Source organism: Vipera ursinii (assembly GCF_947247035.1).
Source record: "Vipera ursinii genome assembly, chromosome: 3".
Lineage (NCBI taxonomy): Eukaryota > Metazoa > Chordata > Lepidosauria > Squamata > Viperidae > Vipera > Vipera ursinii.
The window spans coordinates 178,977,351-178,998,981 of NC_139516.1; the positions used below are offsets into that span (position 1 = coordinate 178,977,351).

A 21,631-nucleotide genomic window follows, 5' to 3' on the forward strand; every position below is an offset into this window, starting at 1 on the left:
TAACACATACTGATAACAATTGATTTTTTTATATTATGTTGGTTGCTTTGGGTAGATAAATTATATTTAAATGAATATGCATGTTTTCAAAGAACAAAGAGACATATATCATAATTCATCCTACAGTCAAATGCTTACTGAATGTAAACTAAATTTAAACTGGATCAGAAATACCTGGAAAGGTACAAAATGTTTAAAATAAAGAATGGCTTGTAAACAATAAAATGAATAGCTAGGCTAATATAACCATGATTGCAGCTGTAACAGATAGTGTCTGTTTAAATTAATCATTCTTCTTGTCGTTTTCATAATCACAGTACCATTATTAAAGGAAGAGGCTGATTTTAAAGATAAACGGAACGAAGTATAATGACCAGGCTCTAATAAAATGAACTGCTAATGTGCTAACTGCCACCAATGTCATATTATACTGCACTCTTATTGAATTGGATCCAAAATGAACAATATGAAGTATATTTAAAGTAATTAATTGGATTTAATTCTGATTTATTTTAGAAAGTTCACTCTAAGTGCAGCTAACTAAATACAATTTACTATTTCAGGTACCTGTTTTGTTACTATTTCAACATAAATAAATAAATTTGTCATTTACTGGAAGAATTGCAGATCCCCTCTTAAATGAAGGATATATTTAAGCATCCCTGATAGTATATGACATTTCTCCATACTAGTATTATATATTTAGACAATAAGTTTCTTCAATACCAAAATAAATAAACATAAGGAATTACTATTGATGAAGCAATCATATCTCTACCCAAATAGAGAATTTCAGAAGATATATTATCTACATAACATTCACCTTCTGAAATCCAGTTAGTACTTTATACCACTGTGTTTTTCATTACCAATTTTTTTAGATTTACAAAATGTTTTATTTTCCAGGAATTCACCGTGAGTTATTTGCAAGTCTACTTTTTATTTTCTCAGCAACATTCTAACTGGGCTAAAAAAAATGTGACTTAAACTCACCCACTGAGTTTCTTGATGGAGATCCACTTGAATTTTGCTTGCTTTTTTACTACTGTTTACTATTTTTACTTCTCAATCATTTAGCCCTTGAGTTATAATACTAATTGGTACCAGAATTTCTATTGGAAAGTGATGCAGCTACAAGGTATGATGCCATGTAACCACATTTCTGAGCCACGGCAATCCTGGCATTCCCTCCTGCCATCATTAACTGAATCCCACCAGTTGTTAGCTCAGGACCACCCAAATCCAAGGAATTCCTGGCTTAGTCCCTGGCAGTTTAGAGCCTCAATAAGTAAGGGACTTTGAACTTCCCTCACCTGTCTATCTCCCCTCTCCCAACTCTGTCTTTTTGGCCACCTTTCACTCCACTGCCTCTGCCAGCCTTGCTGCTCTGCATTTTCCTTTTCTCCCAGCTTATGCTAGTTCACCATGCTGCCCCTGGCTAATCTTCACTGTCTTTCTCCTACAGTTGATTTGGAGAACAGTTAGCACCGCCTTCTTGGTTCATTCCAGTTTGGTCTACCTGGGAAGACTGACAAGAGTGCTAAAGGCCTTGGACCACTACTGCAGCCCTAGCTATGACGGTGAGTTGGCAGAAGATAGGCTGGTGGAGGGAGCTGAAGAGCCCCTGAGATTGTTAAATGCAAGAGGGCTGCCAAATGCCCAAAGTTTGTTCATATGACTGCAGGGACATTGGAATGGCCATAACTTCAGGTACTGGCATTAAGTATACGTAATTCATTTAGCACTGCCATTCCTTTAAATGGTCACTGAATGAATGGTTGCAACTTGAGAATTCATTATGATAATGATGTAATTATGATGTTGTCATATATCTTCATGCTTGTTAAAATGATATTTATGCTGCTGGATTTAAGTCAATAGCTACCACAGGCTGGTTTGACCTTGTGAAATTTAAATATGATGAATAAATTTGGATTCAGAATGAATACACCTATTAAAATATGTATTAAGAGTTCACTAAATTATTCCCACCCTTTAACATTTGAGGTTTAATCCTATAGTTTTTTTTCTCCATATCGTGGCAAAACTAGTTGCTACAGGGGTCTCTTGGTTTAGAATATTTTGAGAGCAATCAAAGTTTCAACAATGAATATGTGGCACCCCAGTATTTCAACTATCTGAAATTGAAAAACTTGCCTCCAGATGTTGTGGGTGCTCCAACACTGGAGGTTTTTAAGAAGAGATTGGACTCTGAATTGGTGAGGGTTTCCTGCCTGAGCAGGGGGTTGGATTGGAAGACCTCCAAGATCCCTTCCAACTTCATTATTCTGTTAAATTTATAACTACCTAACAACAGGTTATTACATTTCAATTTTCACCGAAGAAAATGAACATTTTTATACTGAAGTATTCTTCATAAGAATTGTATTATAAATCTGTGAATGATTTTAGAAATTAGCTACAACAGATTTTAAGGGCCCCATAAGGCATCTAAGACGCAATAACTTTATCATCTTTTTGTGGCCTAGACTTGTGTTAGCTTTTTTAAACTACTAACAGCCAGGCAGGCCCCTCATACCTTTTCTTCTCCTTCTTTCACCCATCCATACACATTGTCAAAATTACTGCTGCTGTGTATGTGTTATTCTTTTTGTACTTCACAGATATTTTTGTATCATATCTAAGTTGTATAAATCTATTTCTAATCCTTCTGGGAAACTCCTTTAAATGGAATACAAAATAGATAATTCCTCAATAAATCTCATAGTTTCTGGTTAGAAGCATTTTGAACAAAGGCTTTCAAGTCTACCGTAGTTCAAGAGCTTTGGCTGTAAAAGAGAATTTAAGAATAAAACTTATTAATTTTCTAAGTACAAACATATGAAATGTTTCAGGATCTCTCTCCTCGTTCTAAATAAAGCATGTTTTTACTATAGCAGCGTATTATGTCATCTAGGGTCTATTGAATAGAAGTCTATTGACTACTGATATATCAACACCTTGATAATTGTATAGTGCTGTAAGATGCTGTAAAACAGTTGTGTGGAAATGACATCATTACATCCTGATCTTCTAACATTATTTGGAAGATTCAATCTACTGATTACTTTTTTTTGTAAAAGTATTATTGGTTTTTTACAATAACAACCTTAGTGCCTGGTTTACAGCGTATTGTCTTGGTTCATAATTTTTTAAAAAAGAATATACAATTAATAATAGTTAATAAACAATCAATAATAGTTATTTTTTATATTTCCTTAATTAGTATATCAATTAATATATTTCCTTGATCTCTTCACCCAGTAGTATTCTCCTTCTACAACATTAAACAAATATAATTTCTAATATTTGATATTTTCCATATTTAAATGATTAAATAAAAACATTTTCTTCTATATTTATACCAACAATAGTAGCATTCATATCTAGCATTTTTTTCTTATCAGCTTATGTTATTTTCGTAAGTCATCTTATTGATTCACCATCTTATTTTCATAAATCTTGTTTAAGCTCAATTTCTCCATAATATTCAAATAATTCTTATCATATTTTTCCCAGTATTTAACATCTAAATATCCAAATTTTCCACTTAAAAATCCCAGTATTTTCATATTTCATATATTATAGAGATACTATATTACTTATTTATCATAACATCTACCCATAACATCTTTCTAGTCAATTTATATTTCACTTCTATTTGTAAAAATTGGTTAATTTTTACAAATATATATCCTTTTTTCAGAATTCTTATCAAGCCTAATATTCCCTCAATATTTCAATCATTCCTTAATCCTAAATCTTTTCAAACTTAATTTGTCTTTAAAATTCAAACTTTTCCTTCACTTACAACATCCTAATATTTTTACATTTTGTATCTTATCAAAATGTACTATATTACTTATATCTCTTATCCCACTTATTCTAACGTCCCTTTATGGCCAAAGTTACGGTATTTGTTTATTTAGCCATATTCAAACAAGTGTTTACTCATATAATATTCCATCTGGTAAGGCGAATCCAGTCTCTTCAGCCCTTCTCCAATCTTCCTTCTTTGCCAAATTGTTTTCCAAATTAATATTTTCAACTTGTCCAGTTTTTATATTTTTGTAGTTATTGTTAGGAGTAGAGAATACATAGTAGATAGAATGTATGCTTTTTGTCTCCCAAGCAATGACTCTTCTGGCACTGTCCATTTGTTAAGTCTTCTTTCTTCTCAGGTTTAATTTGACGTTCTAATGCATAAAGTATCTTTTCCATATTTATTGTTGTATCCAAGTCTTGTAAGTCTTTTCTTGTTTTCTTGTTTGTATTGTTATAATTCCCTTCATTTGTAACTTCACCAGTTAAGTCATTTTTTTCTAGTTCACATTCTGTTGTCTGGATTGTTTGTTCATTTTTACCATCATTCTTTGGATGTTTTTTATTGTAGATTTAAGTTAGAAGTATATTCACTTATAGTATCAAAGTTATGTTTAATCTTCTCATGGTTTAGGTCTATTGTAGTTTGTATCTGTCGTAGCACTGCATAAATTTTATCTTGGAAAATATTTGTCTTGTCTTGAAGTGTTTCTAAAGGTCTTTGATCTTTCAGGCTAAATCTTTCAGGAGTAGATATTAAGTGTGGTTTTCTATCCTTTTTTTGATGGGTATATCCATGTCTCCCCCTTTCGAGTAGTCCGTCATAAATGCCATAGTCTCTGTAATTAGCCTTGTCAAGCTAACCAAAATTCAAAATCCATACAGTCCAATTTTGTATACTTGTTTTTATATATAATTTTTGTAATCCACTGTAATTTTCAGTTGTCAAGGTTTCAATAAAATCAATGTTTTATAACAATTCTTTCTTTCAGGAGTCAATTGTCAATTCAAAATATTTAGCCCTTAGATCCTTCTTGTAACTTCGCTTCTCAATAATTTGTCATAGATCAAAGTTTTTAAACAGTACATAAATTTAAACCACAATCAAAGTATTTCTTTTCCTTCAAACATTTTCCAATCTTATAGTAGGCCCAGTATGCAATCTCTTCTCTGTTCCTTAGCAACTATTTTCTTAAAGGTTATTAGAGTTCATGGGAACAGATTTTTTTTCCTTTGTTTCTGGGCATTGTCTTTAATGTGCTATATTCTCATTGTCCACCGGATGTCAGCAAATAATTTATTTTCCAGCTCTTCCAGACAAAAAGTTCTTATTATTTTTATTTTTTTATGTAATTCAATCAAAAACCCTTTAGAATATAATCTTAGCAGTTTCTTTTAGTTTCTAAGTTTGATTAGATTGTAGTATTTTGAATTTAATTTCATTAAGGTTCTTTCCTCCTTAAAGGTTAATTTGCTGCTTCTGTCTATGGAGGAATGGGAATGTAGCCCTTTCCCTCACTTTCGGAGGTTGTTTGCTTTGGGGATCTTTCCCAGGGACTAGTTGTAAAATAAGGGAGAGAAGATCAAATACTCTCACCAGTTCCAAGCATGCTGTTTAGCGTTGTTCTTGGTACTTTGACTTCGGCTGCAGTATATTGGGCTAGATGCTGGCATGCGGCTAGGCTTTCTCCTGTCGGGTTCAGAGGGCTTTCCCCGGATCAGACAAAGCAATTGCCGTCGCTTCATGATCAACGGGGCACCCCTCCTTCGCAGTCACCTCTACAGGGTGACTTCATACCTATCTAGGGTCTACCTGGCAGGGCAAAATTAGCCATGGGGAGCGGAGGTCCGTTCTTACATGGCCATGCGCTACGAGCGCAAACTGGAAGTCCTACTGATTACTTTCTATTCAGTTCAATTTCAATAGAATTCAACACTGTGGGATGAAAACATATTTCAACAAAATAATCATGCGATTAATAGTTTCAAGTAGGAAATACTAAAGTTACCTAAGTTTTGATAGAAAAAACAAAGATATATGATTCTTAAAACAATTTCCCTACCTTGTTCTTTTATTTGACGAATCTGTTTCACAGTTTCTTTCAAGATTGCACATTTGTCAGGTTTGAAGTTAAAGTTGTCAATATCATTAAAATTAGCAAAAATCAGCTCTGCAAGCTCTTCTATATACTTATTCTCTTGTTCACGATTACGTTTTTCAGTGCTTCTTTTAGGACTGGAATAAAGTTTTAAAGTTAAACTCAAAAATGTACAAGTCATAATTAAAGAACAGTTTTAATCAAAGTAGCAAAATACAGGGAAACAAAATAAAATAAAAATAATTCATTAACAGTCCTTCCTAATTATGTTTTATTCAGAGCCATTTTCATACACACACACACACACATACACACACACACACACACACACACACACACACACACACATATATATATATACATACACACACATATATACATACGTATACATATATATATAAAATTAAGGAACAAAAACCAGGATAACATGAACCAGGATAAAAATCCATGTCAACTTTGTAAAGATATATTTTTAAAAAGTAGTACTATTTTGTAAAACTTTAGACACAATACTCTTTACTTATTATAGAACAGAGTATTCCAGGTGAGGATTACAATGAAACCACTGTAGGGCACTTCAGAGTTTTAACTGTTTCCATCCTCAAACCTCACTGGTCTTCTCTAAAGTGGCCAGAATGCCTTATCAGCAGCAGGAAAAAGATAAAGAAGGTCAGCTGAGGGTGTCAGGGGTAGGTAGGGGAATTTAGGGTGGCCAAAAGGGCAGAGACAGGGAAAGATAGGTGGGTGGAAAGAGTTAAATTCGAGGTGAGTACATCAGAGCAGAAAAGTGAGGCCTTGGCCTAACAATGCTGCCCTTGCCTAACAAATGCAACCGGGACTACATGGACTGCTGTTGGAAACTGTGCAGTCATGTAATGCTTTACCTAATGACTGCATCATTTCGTGATGTAAATTAGGGCCATTAAGCAAGGACTATTTGTAATCCTGTTCTGGATTCTAATTAGTTAGCCAGAAAATTTAACTTACTGATACTACCAGCGTAAAAGGATAATTTCTCAAGTTCTAAAATTATTTTTATCACAGCTTCATTGTTGTTTATTATAAAAAGGTCATAAAATGACCAATACTCTTTTGCTTCTTTAAGGAATTTTAATAGGCTAGTTGCCCAAGTTTATATTTACAACTAGACATGAAGATACAGCATGTATATAAGCTGACTCAATGTAAGTGTCCATAGACTTTATTTCTAGCCTGCAATATATAAGGTAATTTCTTGATACATAAGCAAGTGCTACTGCCAATTAAAACTGTAGAACTTGGGCTCTATAGGTTATATAAATTCTGTCTTCCAGAATTTACCAGCCAACCAACATGATCAGGACTGGGAATTCCTACTATTGAAATCCAAACACTTGGAAGAAGCCCAAGCTAGACAGATTGCTACAAGCAGTGATGTAGGAATAGGAGTTGCAGATCTTGGGGCACAGTCAAAAGAGGAATCAGCCTAGAGTCTCTTACTCAAATGGAGTAAGTCCCACCCTTCTTTAATGCTACTAATCCTTAGCTATTGCAAAAATAGTGCTAACTGTTAGTTGAATAGATGCCTGTGCATAGACATGAGTTGTAATAAATCAGTTTAACTGGAAATTGATGTGTGGTCCTGGTTTTTCAAGCCTGACAAGAGCTCATTTGTTTTGTGCTTCATCTGTGTTCATTTTTCTCCCACCCAAAATCCACTGCAGAGCAGAGACACTAGAAAGAAAGGCATTGCAAGAGAGCAAGTTGTTTACTCTTCTACCATTAAAAGCAATGTGATCACACAATCAACCCTGGGCATGCTCTGCAACAGCTTAAATTATTTCGTGAAATTTCTTTTTCTCCAATCTCTCTTATTTGCTTGCAGGGTGGGGAAAAAAAACTAACTGAACTGCTTTCAATGTGTATTAAGACAGTAAGCAGAAAACTCCATCATTCCAAACTGTGGGTGAATGGTTAGGAGGCAAACAAAAGCTTTAGGTATGAAAATGAGTTGTCTCTTTTCAACTGGAAAATACAGGTAGTCCTTGACTTACAACCACAATTGAGCCCATTTATGTTGCTAAGTGAGAAATTTGTTAAGTGAATTTTGGCCTGTTTTACGACTTTTCTTGTCCCATTTGTTAACTGAATCACTGCAGTTGTTAAATTAGTAAAACGGTTAAGTGAATTTGGTTTCTCCATTGACTTTGCTTGTCAGAAGGTTGCAAAAGGTGATCACATGACCCCAGGACACTGCAATTGTCATAATAAGAGTCAATTGTCAAGCATCCAAATATAAATCACATGACCATGAGGCTAGTGTAATTGTCATAAGTGTGAAAAATGGTCATAAGTAACCTTTTTTAGTGCTGTTGTAACTTTGAACAGCCATTAAATGAACTGTTGTAAGTTGAAGACTAGCTGTACAGACTACATGCAGAGTCTTCTAAAATCGCAATCCTGCATACATTTGTTGTTTGCTTTATAACAGGCTGCTCACTGTTCAAGATTTAATTTATTGAAGACCTGTTCCTTTAAAAATATTCACCCAACTTTCCACAGGTAGAGAAAGAAAAAATCCAAACTCTAACTAATTATGATGAGCCAATCTATACAGCTGTTGTTATATATCAAGGCAATAATGCTTTGGTAACATGAAAGTGCACAACTTCACATTATACCAAACATATTTTTCATGTCCAAACTAACCTGGGTCCAAGTTGATCAGGACATTCTTTGCGTTTTCTTGACTCTGCCCGGGCTGGGTCAGAGGAATTTTCACCAATTCCACTCATCTTAAACACATATCAGCAACTGAAAGACACAGAAAAGTCAGTAAAAAAACACATCATTTATATCACTCAGTTTTCTTAGCACTTAATATTTCACTTGTAATTTTATGCTCCCTCTTTTATACACACCTACTTCAAAATAGCACTTTAAAAATGGCACACTTTTTTCCTTTAAAATATAAAGTTAGTAACAGTAACGTTACTATATTTCTCCCCAAGTCTACAAAATTTATCCAATTACAAGTAGATCCAATAAAAGGAAATTATGATACACAATGCATTTCAATAATATGTAATCTTTTAAATAAATTACACAACAGAAATACACACAGAGGCTTTCACTACATGAATACTAAATATTCACCAAAGCAGGTTTTAACATATTTAAAGGCATAATACGTTGGATTTCTGTATTTAAAAGGCTCAACATTTTTGGAAAGAGAAATGCTAGCTCTTCAATAAGCATTTCAAGGCAGCATTTTTACTTTTCCTAATGCAGCATTCAAGTTGAAAAAGTTACCTACATTCACTACCTCATTGATCTAAGGCAGGGGTCCCCAATCCCTGGGCCGCAGACTGGCACCAGTCCTTGGCCCGCCAAGAAATTGGTCGTTCAAGTGAGCAAAGCCCAATCCGTGCATGTACAGGAAGTGCACAAACTCACACCCTCCCAGTCCATGGAAAAAGTGCCATCCACTGAGCTGGTCCATGGCATCCAAAAAATTAGGGGCTGCTGATCTAAGGGATCAGACAAACATTCTAAATATGAAGACATTTTGTGCTAACATTTATTCATCTTAAATAAGACTACATTAGACTATACACAGCAATGAGCAATTTTGACTCTCAATTTGTTCACTGAATGTGAAATCCATTTTCATACTGTTTAGAATCAAAATGACTGAAATGGCAAAAAAGTGCTTGTAAAATATAGACATACATACGCACAGAGTGTTTACCTTTAAAATATCTGTCTTTCTAATACTGTTTTCTTTTTATAACTATGCTAATTCTTTAGCTTCATTCAATACAATATCCTGCTTAGAGAGGCTCTGAACCTGCCCAAAACAGTTTCACTTTCATTTGTGTCTTACTTGTGAATATTCAAGGACAATTACATTCTCCACAATGGAAGTAACCAATGGACAATCCTCCTAAGCTCTTCCGAAAATTTTAATGAGACAATAGAGCAGGGGTGTCAAACTGCCGGCCCGCAGGCCGGTTTCAGCATACCAAAGCCGTGCCCACCCCATTGCCAGCAATGCAAAAAGAGTCACGATACATCACGACACATCACATGACAAGTTTGACACCCATGCAATAGAGGAAAATGTTGAATAAATGGGAAGTAACTGTATCAACTGAGTTGAAATTCAACAGATTTTTTTTTGCTTCATGCTTAAATTTTGGATTTAGCCCTTAATTTGCTGTTCAAAAGTTAATTATGGCTTTAAAAGGTTGCATAATTTTATTCTATATAATGCAGAAGAATTTTTATGTTACAAACTATAATTGAAAATACTATATTTTTTATAATAAATCTAATCTGAATGCAATTTTTTAATTCATATTATTTTCAAGCAAGCATGACATGAGGACATGTGTGTGCATGTGTAAGTCAAGCCAAAATAGGCATTAGAAGAATGGGACAGGTTTTTAAAAACTATTAATGTGTTTTAAGTATGTAAAACCTGAAGCTAAAAGAAAATTTTTAGTGACAATTGCTAATTTTCAAGTTGTATGTATTTCCTGATGTTCTTTTGAAAATCCCACAACTGCATCATTGAAATTTGACAATTGATATGATTGTCACTAATTATATCACAGATCCAAGATCAATATTCAACAACTGAAAACATTTCATTATAAAATTCTGTTAAAATTTCACATCACTTATTACTATTTTAGATCATCTTGTGTTTTCATTTTCACAGTTCTAAATAATCTCTCCACAAAATTCTTATTTTTATAAACTTGTACCAGAGGAAAATTATTATTATTATTTATTATTTATTTGACTTATATACCGCCCTATTCCCATAGGACTCAGGGCGGTTTACAGGGCAATTAAAACCATACAATACAAAAGTTAAAATAAATTTATAACAATTAATTAAATTTAAGCCCAAAAGTTAAAACTTTAAAACCCAATTAAAAACCCCTCAGTCTAGGCCAGACAGCTCAAAGAGCCAAGTTTTTAGGTCCTGGCGAAATGAACGGAGGTCGGGGGCAGTCCTAAGTTCCATAGGAAGTTGGTTCCAAAGGGCAGGCGCACCCACAGAGAAGGCCCTCTCTGGGAGTCACCTGCCGGCAATCCTTCACCGGCGGTACCCTAAGAAGGCCCTCCCTGTGGGAGCGCACAGGATGATGGGGAGTTAATGTTGGCAGCAGATGTTCCCTCAGATAATCCAGACCCAAGCCATTTAGGGCTTTATAGGTCATCACCAGCACCTTGAATCTCACCCAGAGGGCAACTGGAAGCCAATGCAGCTCGTGGAGAAGAGGTGTTACACGGGAGTATCGGGGGACTCCCATCACAACTCGCGCGGCTGCATTCTGCACCAGCTGAAGCTTCCAAGTGGTCCTCAAGGGCAGCCCCATGTAGAGAGCATTGCAGTAGTCTAGCTGGGAGGTCACGAGCGCATGGGTAACTGTGCGTAGGGCATCTCGGTCCAGATAGGGCCGCAACTGGGGCACCAGGCGAACCTGGCCAAAAGCCCCCCTGGCCACGGCTCCTATATGATCTTTAAAACTGAGCCGTGAATCCAGGAGGATGCCCAAGTTGCGAGCCCTATCAACAGGGGGTAACACCTCAACCCCCATCATTAACGATGGAACAAACTGGTTAACCTGAGATGCCGGTATGCACAGCCACTCAGTCTTGGCAGGATTGAGATGAAGCCTGTTTCTCCCCATCCAAACCCGGACCACCTCCAGGCAACGGGACATCACATCGAGGGCATCACTGGGTTGGTTCGGGGTGGAAAGAAAAAGTTGGTATCATCAGCATACTGATGATACCCCACCCCGAAACCACAAATGAGCTCGCCCAGCGGCTTCATATAGATGTTGAACAAGAGGGGAGAGAGGACCGACCGAAAATATCACTGATATAATTGAGATTTTTTTTCTCAGGGAAGTGTATGTATTGTGTATGCCACAATTTACAACAGTCTTTGTTTAAGCTGCTTCTGTTTCTGTTGATTCTAAAACTTCATGAAGTATTCAAGTAATACATTACAATTCTTCTCCACAGGATGCATTGGCTAAACCTGGTATTTGTTATTTACCCAATGAAAAAAGTCAGCAGAGTGTAATGAGTTATATTAAAATGATTTAATATAAAAAGTAATGGCCTACAGAGCAGCACTAAAATATACAGTATAAGACATTCACAAATATTGTAAAGAATTTAAGAGACACATAAGAAAAATTATGATATTGCCAAGTGTCTTAGTAGCACTGATGTTCTCTTCTGATACAAGAGTAAGCTTTTATATTTTCTTTAAAAAGTCAATTTTCCTCTGACTGTTAAAATAGGAAATATAAGATCCTTTTCATGAACATTAAACAAAATGTTATCTTGATAAGCTCTCAGGATGTAATTACAGTTATTCAGAACAATCTAGTTTCACCAGATGTTGGGTGAAAGAACATAGCTTGTTTCCAATCTCTCCTTGTTATCAGTAACTAAATAAAAGTTTCTGCTTTCATTGTGACAGCATACACTTATCCACATCCTCTACACATCTTGCATGAGAACAGCTTGAAGTTGAGCATGTAGTATAAGCAGTGCTTTTTTTGTAAAAGAAAAAGGTGCCGGAACTCACACATGTCATACAACCTGCCTTGCCTACCCTACAAGGTTCCATCCAAAAAAGGTGCCGGAACTCCGTTCTGAGCGTTCTATGAGAAAAAAAAGCCCTGATTATAAGCAATGATAATCCTGTTGGTAATCTCACTTTATTAAAATACAGAAAATTAAAAGTAAAAATGAAAAAAGATAGGTTTGCAAAAAAAAAATGCCACAAAACCCCCCAGAATGAATTAATGGTTCCTATTCAATTTTCTGGTATCGCATTTTTAAAAATTCAAATTATAGAAAATGTAATTAAATATATTCTTATAATTTTAATCCTCAATCTTAACTGATGAATGCTGGACTACAATTTGTTGCTGATGGCCTTCTTAGACCTTATACCATTAGGAAAAGTAAAGTGACACCATATTTAATCCAAATGTAATATATTGTATTACTAGAAAAAGATGAGACTTTATGAATAGACATAATCCCATAAATATCACACAATAAATGGAACATCTTATATTCATAACTATTGAAGGATAAGATAGTAGGTTCAGTTGGGATTTTCCATAGTATATTTTTTCATTCCCAAAATCAATAGCTGTCATGAAGTTAATTGTAACTGCTGGTGATTAAATTAGTTTCTCATAGTTTGAAAAAGCTTCATGTCTTATCAGAGACATATATCCACACACCAGAGGAATTTATAAAAAGGAATGAACAAAAGAAACAACAATAACAACATGTAGAGTTCATAACTTCAATAGCTTAGCACTGAGATTTAGGTTATTTAAATGTTAATATAGCAATAGTTGAGAATGCTTCAGTATTTATCTTAACTTCAACAAATTACTCCCCAAGTATTTGATGAAATAAATTAGGAGGTTTGCAAGGTTAAGTGGTTATGAGAAACTAAATATTATTACTCAAGGAAGAAAGAAGACTGAGAACTCAGATTTTATGCTCTGCCTAGATTTTTTCAAGATTGAAAAAGTCACTAGGTACTGTTCTACTCTATTTAAAAGGACTTGCAGGGTTTTCTAAGTTTCTATATTTATAGAAAATTGAAATATGGTAACTTTTTTTCAATATAATTCCTACAGCTGGAAACATAGAGTCCCTCAATGTTCATGTTTTGCACTGCTCCAGATTAATTCTAACTGCACATCCTCATCACACCAACTTGTTTCGAGAGCTGAATCATCATTTTGTTTTTCATTTTAGAATGCATTATATGAGGGTAGAGGAAAGCTGGATACCCCACCACTCCTTAAAACTATTTTTCTATTGCTTTGGCCTTTTGTTTCACTGTACAGCCCAAATTCAGGACACAAGCAAGCCCTTTGCTCAGCATTCAGTACAGCCTAACTATGCTAGAGAAGGTCTAGAACACGGGTGTCAAACTCACAATGTCACATGATGTGTTGTATCATGACTATTTTCGCATTGCCGGAGCTGGGGTGGGCATGGTCTCCACATGATGCAACCAGCCTGTGGGCCGGCAGTTTGACACCCCTGGTCTAGAAGAAACTATAAAGTAACTGATCTTTATTCTTCTAGTAAGTCCACAATTGAATGAAAAGCTGCCACAGTTCATTTTCTTGGTATATGTGTATGTGATCCAATCTCTCATCACCTATGTTACTTTCCTCCTCTAATATAAACCTATTGTGAAAACACTGGGTTGCAAAAATACGGTCATATTATACTTCCACTATCACAGCCATTATTCCAGGTTGTCCATTCCCCATAACAACTGCTGCTTCCTTGTTTTTGTTTTTTTTTTTGTTTTTTGCAAATAGCCAGACAAACAGAAAAGTACATATTATGAGTATTGGAAGTCAGAATAGGTGAAAATACTAGCATTGGGGCCTTTGGGGAAGGGTTGAATGGGGGCAAAATATTTTTGTTACTCTAGGTCATGGGTAGGATATGATTTGAATTCTACATTTAAACCCTGTTTCTCAGCTGGGAGGAAAACAGTGTTTCAATGTTCTGAAGCTGTCAGAAATGAAAATGTTCAATATTGGGGATGGAAACAAGAGTTAAAATTTTGAAGTGCCCCTACTATAGTTCCATTGTAGTCCTATCCATTGTAACTATGTTCTTCGATTAGCAGTTTGCTTTTAATTATTCTTTTTTATCATAATTATTATATTTGTTATAATTATTCTGTAAATATTCTTTGCTTTTAATTATTCTTCTCTTCCAAGATTTTCAGACTGACAAAGTTGCTGAATCAAATTAACATGTCTTAACAGTTTCCTTTGTAAATACACAAAAATATATTTTTCTTTCAGAATATTAAAGTATTTATGTTGGTTATTCCCCAATCTAATGTCAAAAAAGGTACAATTAGTGAGTTAATCTATTGGTTTTAAAGCCACACCTAACTAGGACAATCAATCACATGCCTTTCTCTCTTTCAATAGTTGCCCTGGTTAAAAAGTTAGATTGGAAAACTGTTTCTATAAAGAAGTAGCCTTGGGGAATGGTTGTTTGGGAACACAATTTACACAGTGCAAATTAAAGGAGAAACAATGTACTCTACAGACACCATTCTGACCACAATTATGTTGTATTGAATACTTTAACAGACCATAACAGATTAGATGAGTCAGCTGTAAAATTCGTTCACAGTTCTGACTTTGAGCACACTTTTGTAAAAATAAAAAAAAAAGAAATTTCCTAGCAAGAAGTTATTTTCAAGAACTATACTGAGTGCACTTCTAAATCAGTTACAACTCTAGAGAACAGAACTGGATAAGACAGAGAAGCTTCTTCCTTCTCCTTCCTTTTTAAATAAATAAATAAAAAACAAATAACAAATAATCCATTCAACATTTCTTTGCTGCAATGAACTAGATAGAATGGGGAAATTCTCAACTCATCATCTTCCATTCCTGTATAGAGAGAAAAAAATGTATGGAGCTGCTACATCAACACATTTCTCTTTCATTATATAGGTTGTGTCTATTTCCTATTTTTCCATACTGTGTGGAGTAGTTTAACATCACTTTTATAAGTTCAATATTTCTTAAAAATCATAAAACAAAAGTAAAGGCAAAATGAAACATTTCATCATGATTAAATGAACAGCTTTTTGAAACTAAGGAATGTTCAACTATTAAAATGCTTCCTTCATTTGCATTTCAGTTGTGCCATTCATAAAATCATAAATAATATATTTTAGTAGAAAGTATAAGCATATAAGATGCTTTATCTAATTTAATGTGATTTTTCCATCATAATATGCCAGTTAATACATTTCCCTTTATATCCCAGGATGATTGCTTGATGTTTTACAAATAATTTCCTAAGAACGTTGTTATTGCAACATCTGTAACTACCCTAAAACTTCACACAATTTTGTTCATAGAAAAAAAAATAAACTTCACTGTTAATAGCTTGGGTATATAATTACACATTGACTTGTGTTTCTGATTTAAATTTTTGTAACTAAAATATTAGTGAGAGCTAACCCTGTTCAGGAAGACATTGAAAACCAGACACAATTGAACAGAAGAAAAAAAAAAACCTAAGATATAACTGGAAGATTTTATGCAATGGAATGTCACACTGAAACAATTCAGTTGTAAATATAAAATATATTAAATAAATAAATCTACAATTAAAATATGCCATATTTTCAATTGAGTCTGATTCTACTTATTGCATATACAAATTTCAAAACTGAGGTATGGATCATTATAACATAGATTACAGAGATCAGTGGCTATGGAATGCATAGGCTACACAAGGATACAAAATTTGCCTATGGCTGACATATGGTTAAATTAGATGTTATTCTTATTTAAGCTATCTCATTTTATTTATCATTTTGTTAATGCACCGTCAATGGAACTGGAAATCCGAAAATAGTTCAGAATACACTTTACGCTGAGAAGTGGGTTTAGAAAATGTGGGTTGGGTTTTCTAAACCAGAACTTTTTATCATTTTTACTACCTTGGACTGCTTTTGGATCGATTTAAAAACTCCAGCTTAGGATTTGATATCAAATGATCACCTGACTCCATGAGCACAAATCTAGAGTTTAAAGTATCTTTTTTTAGGCCTTTCCCAATACTGTACGGTTTGTAGCTGAAGTATAATGGGCAGAGAATACAATTTTCCACTAGCAGTACCTCTTCTGTGGATATACCTTAGAAAAGCTCATCAGGCATGTTAGCCATTTTAAAGCAATACAGGTAGTCCTCGACTTACAAACACAATTGAGCCCAAAATTTCTGTTGTTAAGTGAGACATTAAGTGAATTTTGCCCCATTTTACTACATTTCTTGCCACAGTTGTTAAGTGAATGACTGCAGCTGATAAGTTAGTAACACGGTTGTTAAATGAATCTGGATTCTCCACTGACTTTGCCCGTCAGAAGATTGCAAAAGATGATCACATGACCCTGGGATGCTGCAATGGTCTTAAGTATTAATCAGTTGGCAAGCAACTGAATTTTGATCACATAATCAAGGGAATGCTACAAAGGTTATAACTGTGAAAAAAAAGTCATGTCACTTTTCACTATAACTTTGAACAATCACTAAATGAACTGTTGTAAGTCGAGGACTACCTGTATAGAGAAAATTTTCTCTCTCTCTCTTGCTCTCTTTCTGCTATGTATGTATCAAAACATAGAACCATAGGAAAGATAAATTATATACTGGAAAGACTAAACCAGACTATACATTATTGCAATACAAAGAACGATTATCATCATTCTCCTTAGCACCTTTCACATGTAAGTAGATAAGTAATGTTTATTACAGCCAAGAAATCTGAATAGATCTTTCACATGGGAAACAGTGTTGCCTTTTATCTATGCCTCATTCTTCCATGCTATGTTAGTGGAAACCTGATACTGGACTGAACATTCTGTTCCATTGTTATTAATTTGTTTCAGTTTACTATAGCCTCTATTTTTTATATTAACAACATTAAATTATTAGAAAAATGAATAACCTTGCACTACTACCTCACTGAAAACCAACATGGTTCATTTCTTTAAAGCAAAAAGATGGCAATAGGAAGGTAATGTAATACATACATTAGCTATAAATGTACAAAAGGAACTTTTTATCACAGGTGCATGGTTAAAATTCGTGATCAAGACTAATGGTATATATAAGCATCAACTTCACTTTTTTACATTTAAAAATCATTTCCGATATGGATAACTTCAGTTCTGGTATATTTACCTATCATTTTTCTGCTGTAAGCTACATATGCATTCAACAACAAAAATTGCTAGCCTGACATCAATACTGTAGTGCAAAATGGTTTCTAATTTCTGTGTTCATATATGCTAAGGTTCCTAATATAGCTATTCAGTGAGCTGTTTACATATTAAAGTACGTCAGCCACCTCTAATAAGCCCCTCTAAATAAGCTCCAAAATAGCAAAGGAAGGTTGTAACACTAAAACAGAAAATTGCTTTCCTTAAGCAATGTGCAGGAATCCGATTCTGATTAAATCATTCAGCAACTGATATTAAGATGCTTCTTGACTGAATCATAACAATTACAACAACAAGCTTAAATGCTATTAAAACAGGGGAAAATGAAGGTAATAGGGGCATTGGGGGTAACAAATCACCCATTTAATTAAGTTTCTCATTATTCAAAATTATAATAAAGCTACAGCCAAATTGTGGAACATCTTCTGCTAAAAAGCAAAGGGTACCACAAAGATTATTGTATACTGTTTCACACTGAATATGTATTTACTAATATTTATATGCCTTCCAGCTCCAAAGCCTATGGATAGCTAACATTCAAGAAATAAAACCCACAAAATAATATCAACATTAACAGTAATATAAAATACACACAGAGAGACACACAGAGAGACAACTCTCTTCTCTTCCCTGAATGATATGGATGGTATGAGTCCTTCTCAATCTTAGGTCTGATCCTCTACCAGAAGCATAGGCTTTTGAGGGTTCTTGGCAGTATCTTTGGTGTTACTTGCTCCCATTAGGCTGAGCATGTTTTAATACACAGATCCATATCCAAATATATATGATGTAGATGACCAGGCTGAGCCCCAGGGAGAAGTCAAATATGTCACTGGTTTGGAGTCCCTTCATCTACATCCAGCCCTCCCCGAATTCCACTGACTCATCAATCACCAATTTGCTTTAACAGTTCATAGTTCAAACTCTTAGTTAGAGTAAACATGGCATAAAATTGCACTCATTTTGAATCTAACTGGACTACTGATTTCTTGCACCTGATACACACATACACACACATACATATATAAACTTTTGAAAAAACAGGCACTTGTAATTCTCTAAAAAGGTAGGCATGTGGGAGTAATGTACACAATATACATTTGTATACTGTACTGCCTATCAAGGACTTAATTTCTTTAACAGAATTGAAAAATAAGGATTTTATATGTTTGTAACTGATGTGCCCATAATTTAACATGAAACTGAATTTAGATGCAATGTGCAGTTAGAATAAAATTACAAACATTAATGAAGATAAATTTTAAATAACATTCAACTGAAGTACTATTGCAGTATATAACATAAATATATAAAAGTCAAGCAGTTCATATTGAATTTAAAATTCCCTACCTCCCCATTCCATTTGACTACATGTGTATCAAAACACAGAAAATACAGGAAAGATAAATTATATATTGAAAAGACTAAAGCATATCATACATTACTGCTATATAAGCAGCAGATTATTATCTTGCTAAAATGACTCTTTAGAATAGGGCTGTTGAACTGCCAGCCGGCAGGCCGGATGCCTCACACCAAAAGCACGCCCACCCCATTGCCGGCAATGGGAAAAAAGTAGCGATACATCGTGACATGCCACATGACATCACAAGTTTGACACCCGTACTTTAGAAAGACAATAATGATGAAAAATTGATCATTTTAATTTATAACAATCACATGTCATTAAAAATCTTCTTAGTTACAACATTTTGAATTTTACCAAATATAGTATGTTCATTCTGGCCTGATAATTACGAATTCAATACACTTGATCAAATAAGAAATAACACCATACTGATTAAACTGCAGATTTCTAACTTGGATGAACTACAACTGTGGATTGCTGTTTTATATCATCCAGCTATTTTAAATAAAGATGTTTCATTTTCAACAGGTTGCCCCATGTTGCCTAAGCTAACACAGGATTTTTCTCTTAGGTGAAATATTAATTGGGCAATACAATAAACAGTGACCTAGATCCTCCTTGATACATAAATTTGTACATGATGGGAATCTTTTGGTAGCACCCTACCAGCTAGTAAATTATCATGGAAAGAGCACTGCTCATATAATACAGTTTAAACTGCATTTTGATTGAAAATAGAATAATTTGGGTGCTTTCTTATTTATTAATGTAATAAACTCCTAACACTTTAATATAGGCAGTCCTCACTTACTAACTGTAATTGAGACTGGAAACTTTATCATATGTTGGTAAATTGACACATGTTGTGCACCTGACTTATGACATCAATTCCTGCTGCAATAGTTAAGCAAGTCATCTAGAGGTGTTAAATGCGAGTCATGTGACTGCAACTTGTGACTTCCCCACTAGCTTCCCATTGATGTTGCTTATTAGAAGCTCAGTGTGAATGTTGCAAATAGTGATCACTCTTGACAGAAGGCAATAGGAAGCCACTTATGTACCGTCAAGAAAACATCAACATATTCTCATAGTCAATGGGAGTGACTGTGGAATGCTGAGATCATTGTAAATACATGCCAGTTGCCAAGAAGCTTAATCATGATCACGGCATGGGGATGCTGTGACGGTCATAAATTCTAAGACCAGATGTTACCCTTTTTTCAGAACCACTGTAGTTTTGACCTGTTATTGAGCTGGTTAGTAAACAAGATCTCCCTGTATTGCACCACAATGGATACCTGAAGTGCAGGAAAGGATCACCAACACAAGCTGAAGGCCAGAAATAAGTATGCAGAAAGATAGTCCAGCCAACAGAAACTGAAGAAACTATAAGGTATAAAGTTAAAAACCCATAACCCAACCAGCAAGTTACATTGAAGAAATGTATTTCTAGGCAATAATGAGTAGGAGTAGAGTATGCAAACTCAGCCTTAGTCTATTAACATTCTCCCCTATTTATAGTACTCACTAATAACCAAGGCTGGAAAATTATTCTCCTTTCAACTTTCCATGGAACTAATGAGAGTTCAGAGGCTACAAGTGGACAACCACTGATTAGAATCAGGGTTTTATAGATAATGGATTAATCTATCCAAACCCTTGAGAGGAGATAAATTATTCTAATTCCCATTAACTCCTTAAATAAGTTAGGGAAACCATGCGTAGCATGGCTTTAACAATTCTTTTCAATCTCTTAATAACAATCCTGCTCTGGGATTAGGATGGAGCAATCAGATGGCTATTGCTCAAATGCTTCTTCAATGGCGATGAAATGGGCAAATTTTTCTAGATTCATTTTCTCCACAATCTCAGCCTGATCTGGCCCATTAAGTTCAATCTTTCTTTTGCTGGCTTCTCTTTGCTGAAATAATTTGGTTCCTTTCTGTTCAGAAATATATTGTGCTGATTGTTTTTACATAATTTGATTCCAAGATTCTGCTAAGTTGGAAATAATAATTACTTAGAGAAAGGATCAGAACATGATTTCTGAATTTCAAAACAGTTCCACTCTAGGGCATGTGACTGGAAGGGAGGATGATTTCAAATGGAGGACTTGACAACATTTCAAGCTACTGCCCAATTATCTTTCCTATGGGGTTGCGTTTGGAGGCTGGCAATTTGTTTTGTGACAATCAACATCTCAGTTGCAAATAACAGTATACTCACACTTCTAAAGAATTATGTTGGATAAATAAACTAGTGAATGTCAAGAGGAAGTCAGATATACCAGCAAGAACCATGCCAACATTGTGTCACTACTCGTTTCTGACTTCTCCCTTGAGTTCCTAGCTATCTCTCAGATGTTAACATAGGTTTTCCATGCCTTAGTTAAAACCATCTCAACTACTGGAGTGCATTTTCTATGGGGCTACCCTACTAAAGCATTCAGAAGCTGCAAATTATATAAAACATGCTACCCACACTGCAGACTGGTACATAGTACAAGGATCATATCA

At 34.7% G+C, this 21,631-nt stretch overlaps 1 protein-coding gene across 3 annotated transcripts in view; it reads right to left on the minus strand.

Moving 5' to 3' along the window:
- Positions 1–21,631, minus strand: part of NCOA2 (nuclear receptor coactivator 2) — a 151,791-nt gene that overhangs the window by 53,261 nt on the left and 76,899 nt on the right. For all 3 annotated transcript variants that reach the window (XM_083359374.1, XM_083359373.1, XM_083359375.1), the window contains exons 3-4: positions 8,610–8,714; positions 5,886–6,058 (exon numbers count right to left, since the gene is read on the minus strand). In XM_083359374.1, the coding sequence (XP_083215500.1) occupies positions 5,886–6,058; positions 8,610–8,695 (259 nt within the window). In that variant the 5' untranslated portion in view covers positions 8,696–8,714. The remainder of the gene's footprint in view (positions 1–5,885; positions 6,059–8,609; positions 8,715–21,631) is intronic.